Consider the following 3,968-nt stretch of genomic DNA (forward strand, 5'->3'; position numbering starts at 1 on the left):
TTCTCAAAAATATCCACAAACGAAAGAAAATCAGGGATGCAGCTTTTGTTCTGCTCCAAAGCTGTTAAACACAATAAGTTTATTCTTATTATTGTTGTTATTATTATTCTTATTATAACTTCTGTAGCAATGTGCAGGTTATCGGCCTCAAATAAAATAGAAAGAAAAGCAAAAGCATCATTGTACAAAATACAACAAAATTTGAAGTGCTACCCCTGATCAGTGCAATATTAAAAATAGTTAAAAAAAAAAAAAAAAACAGGCAAGAAAAAGACACATCCTAGAAATAGAGATATAACGTATAGCATGCTTAAAAAAAAATAAAATCTAAATATTGCTTTTATGTGAATTTTTTTTATGACAATATTGTAAGAAGTGGTTCCGCAGATTTTTCATGTCATAACTGAATGTTGGTGGAAATTAAGAGTTCTGATTGCTCAGGGAGAGAAACTGTCTGATTTGATTAAATAATAATAAAAATGATTTGTTTCAGGTAGGGTCAGTGGATGAATATTAACAGTAATTCCCCACATTTTAGTTTTCTTCTACATTCAGCATCATCATAGCATGATTATGAGAGTTTGAGTGTTTTCTAGATTGGTGTGAATTTCTCAGTGTGTATTTTTTTATTGGACGACTCGTTGAAGACCCTCTGACTTGTGTCCTCTCCTGACATAAACACTCCGTGCTTGCAGTGTGTGAAGTGCTGCTTTCCTTTGTTCGGACTGTGTGAAGGTTCATTCCTGTTTTTTTCTCCTGACATCTTGTTTCACGAGCGGCGACAGAAACGCAGCGCAGCGACGTTTTTTGTTATTCTTTTTTTTTTTTTTTAAGCTCCGTTTCTGAACACCTACGACGCCGTAATGACACAAACACTCAGGTCAAACGAGTGAAAATAAAAAAAAAAATAAAAAAATGCTTGTTGCCTCGTGTCGGGTGACGTAATTCCACGTCCGCCTGCCCTTTTCTCTCCGTGCGCGAGCTCGACAGTCCAAAGTATAAAGTAGCGCGAGCTCCTTCTGGGAAAAGAAGAAGAAAAGTCGAGTCGACGGGGAAGGAGCGGAGTGAGGAGGACACGCTGCAGCCACGGATCCGGCGGTACGCAGGAATACGGGCTCATATGTGTACAAGTACACAAGGAACTTCACCAAGGAGTAAAAAATATCCGAACATGGAGCGGGAGTTGTGGATTTAAAGCGCAGAAGACTTGAAATGGGCGGTCTGCTGCCGCCGCCGCTGCTGCTGCTGCTGCGGATCTGTCTGCTGGCGGCGGTTGACGGTACGTTGACTTCTTTTTGTTTTGTTCACAACATGGATCCTCCGGGGAACACGGGCTGTGGACGCGGAGAGTGGCCGGACCCCCGGCGGTAGTTAGCGGGCTGTTATGAGCGGTGTGTTCGTGCGCCTCCACTCCCCGTGAACCCCCCCCTCCCTCCCCCCAACACCGACACCGACCGCCGCTAGCTGAGCTCCGCGTCTCAAAGTTGAGCTTTTTGTGTCCCGAGGGTACGACGAGTCCGGAGTTGCAGTGTGAAGTGTGTAAAGTTTGTTTTGTAAACGCGGAGCCTCTGAACGGACCCGTGTTCGAGCCCCGCAGGTAGTTGGAGATCTGATGTGTCGGAGCAGACGTGAAGTTTGGAGCCTGCCTGGTGTTTTTCTCGGGCCTCGGCAGCTCCAGCCATTCCTGCTCGGTGTCGGGTGTCACTCGGTCTCCGTGCTTTAACATTGAAAAAGACGCCGGTATGTTTAACGGGAAGAAACCCGCTGCTGGACGCGGTGCGGATTTCTCCTCGGGATCGGTGTCTTTATCGGACTTTCCGTTGTCCACCGCCTGTTTTGCGGTTCTTACTATTTAATGGCCCTGAAAGTGCCGGGAGAGAGGCGGAGTTTAGTCCGCTCTCAGAGGGGATGCAGGGCGTTTGATCGGCTCTTGCAGCCAGCTCTGATTCGTCTGCATCTTAAAACTAAAGCACTGTGTTTCTAACAGCTCGTGTATAACTCACCTGTTCACCTCCTGTGAGCTCAGACCATGAACAGACCAGATCTGGTGATGAGCTCCGTCACCCCGATGAAAGACGACTCTCCTCCAGTGTCGGTGGAGAAGTGGTTGTAATGGGGCAGACAGTTTCCCACCGCAGGCTTCAAGTGTCCTTCAGCGGATCGAGGTCACGCTTCCTCTTTTATTGCAGCTTTGAAATGTCACTTTGACCCTCCTGCCCTGAGTGCTCAGGTGTGTTTTCATCAGCAGCAGCTCTGTGACCTCGTTACACATTTATGTCTACAATCCCAAAGGTTGGTGCAGTATTGTTTTTGAAGATACTTTCACACATCATTGGTCAGGTGTGCAGTAAACAGGTTATACCTGGAGAAACATTTTAAAAAGAAAAAGCCAGAGGAGTTTTTCAGGAGGGATCGGTGGCTGAGTTTAGCTCCTCTTGTACTTATCCTGTGATCAGATTTTTCCTCATAGTCGTGTTACTTTTATACTGTTTTTATTTAAGCTTTTGTATTTTTTTACTGTAGGGCTGTTTCTGATATGATTTTGTGCACACCCTATTTAATAAATAAAAGTACCATAATTTAGCCCTCGTCGTCCTGTTTCTGTGCTGCGGATCGATCGCACATCTTCTGCTGCAGAAGAACCGAGGCCGTTTGAAAAAGAGCAAAACATTTGGCGTGAATAGTTGTGGTCACGACTTCTAATGTGGAGTTTGCAGTTACAGTTGTGAAGATTTGACTGCTGATGATACAACGGTAACACAACGAGGTTGTCGGGGTGACTAACGGCAAATACAGTCATTCAGCTTGAGTTATAACCGACAGGTAAAGATGTTGTACACCGCAACAACAAACCTTTACTCAGAGTTTACTTTGGTTTTTTTATTGTTGTTATTTTACTCCAGTCAAATAATGACCACTTATTATTATAAGGGGTCAAAAATAAATAGTTACAAAAAGCTTTACAACCTGCACAGCGATGAACTCTTTACAACCTCACCGAGGAGCTTTATGAACACATCACTCACGTCGCCATGACAACACACAGCCAAGCATCACAGCTCCCTCTGGTCGTTAGGAACGTGACTGTTGCTCCGCTGATTGACGGCTGCGCTGTCCGTGTCCTCAGAGAAAAGCCGCCTTCCTCCGGGACCGACCGGGTTAAATAGAGTCCGGTTAAAGTCGAACCGATGTCGTACGTTTGGAGCCGAGTTGAGCTGCGTGTCTGTCACACTTCACACCCGCCGGCCAGAACCGCAACGCTCGGCAAACATTACAGCTACCTGTGTGTTGACACGTTGTCTTGGCACGTAGATCGTGTTGGTTTTTTTTATTAGATGGCACTCACTTGTGTTGACTCTTTAAAACGTGCTTTTTGTGTTTTATTGCAGCCAAATTCCAAACACAGTTGTTCTCTTTCACACGTGTTTCTGTTTCTGTTCAAAATATTGATTCAGCTATTTTGATATAACCGTGCCTCGTAACTGACACGTTTTCTCCGTCTGAATTTAATTTGATAATTCTGACTTTGTGAACATAAAGTTGGTTTAATGGTTAAAACGTTGAACTTTTAAATTGACCGATCGCAGAGAAAGTTTGAGTTTGTGAGATTAATGGGGGAGAAGATTGCTGTTTTAATCTGGATGGAGGGTTTAGTAATTATTAGTTACTAACTCACCGCAATCTCCTAGAATAATTAAAGGTGTTCCTGAGGTTTAATATTAACACGCGGTGATTTCACGAGTGCTGGTCAGTGATTTTCAGACCATCTGGTACAAGTGTTTGTGTTTGTGTGTAATAATTGCAACCACAGTTATAAATACCTACTTTTTTTCCCAGCGAGCTTACTGGTGCTAAAGGCTGGCCATCCTTCGATAGTGGTACCGCTACCGATTAATCACGATACCGGTTCCTGAACAAAACTTTTTTTTTTTTTTTTTTTTTATACCAATTTGGCATATGGTAGAAAG

At 44.0% G+C, this 3,968-nt stretch overlaps 1 protein-coding gene across 1 annotated transcript in view; it reads left to right on the forward strand.

Annotated features, from left to right (window-relative positions):
• Positions 1 to 958: 958 nt before the first annotated feature.
• The window catches only part of lrp5 (low density lipoprotein receptor-related protein 5), a 46,930-nt gene continuing 43,920 nt past the window's right edge, over positions 959 to 3,968 (forward strand). The window contains 1 exon segment of the mRNA XM_069162426.1: positions 959 to 1,279. Coding sequence (XP_069018527.1) covers positions 1,213 to 1,279 — 67 coding nt within the window. The 5' untranslated portion in view covers positions 959 to 1,212.

This window comes from Embiotoca jacksoni, unplaced genomic scaffold (genome assembly GCF_022577435.1).
Source record: "Embiotoca jacksoni isolate LCO1_2020_lvr unplaced genomic scaffold, fEmbJac1.0.p SCAF_3, whole genome shotgun sequence".
Classification (NCBI taxonomy): Eukaryota; Metazoa; Chordata; class Actinopteri; family Embiotocidae; genus Embiotoca; species Embiotoca jacksoni.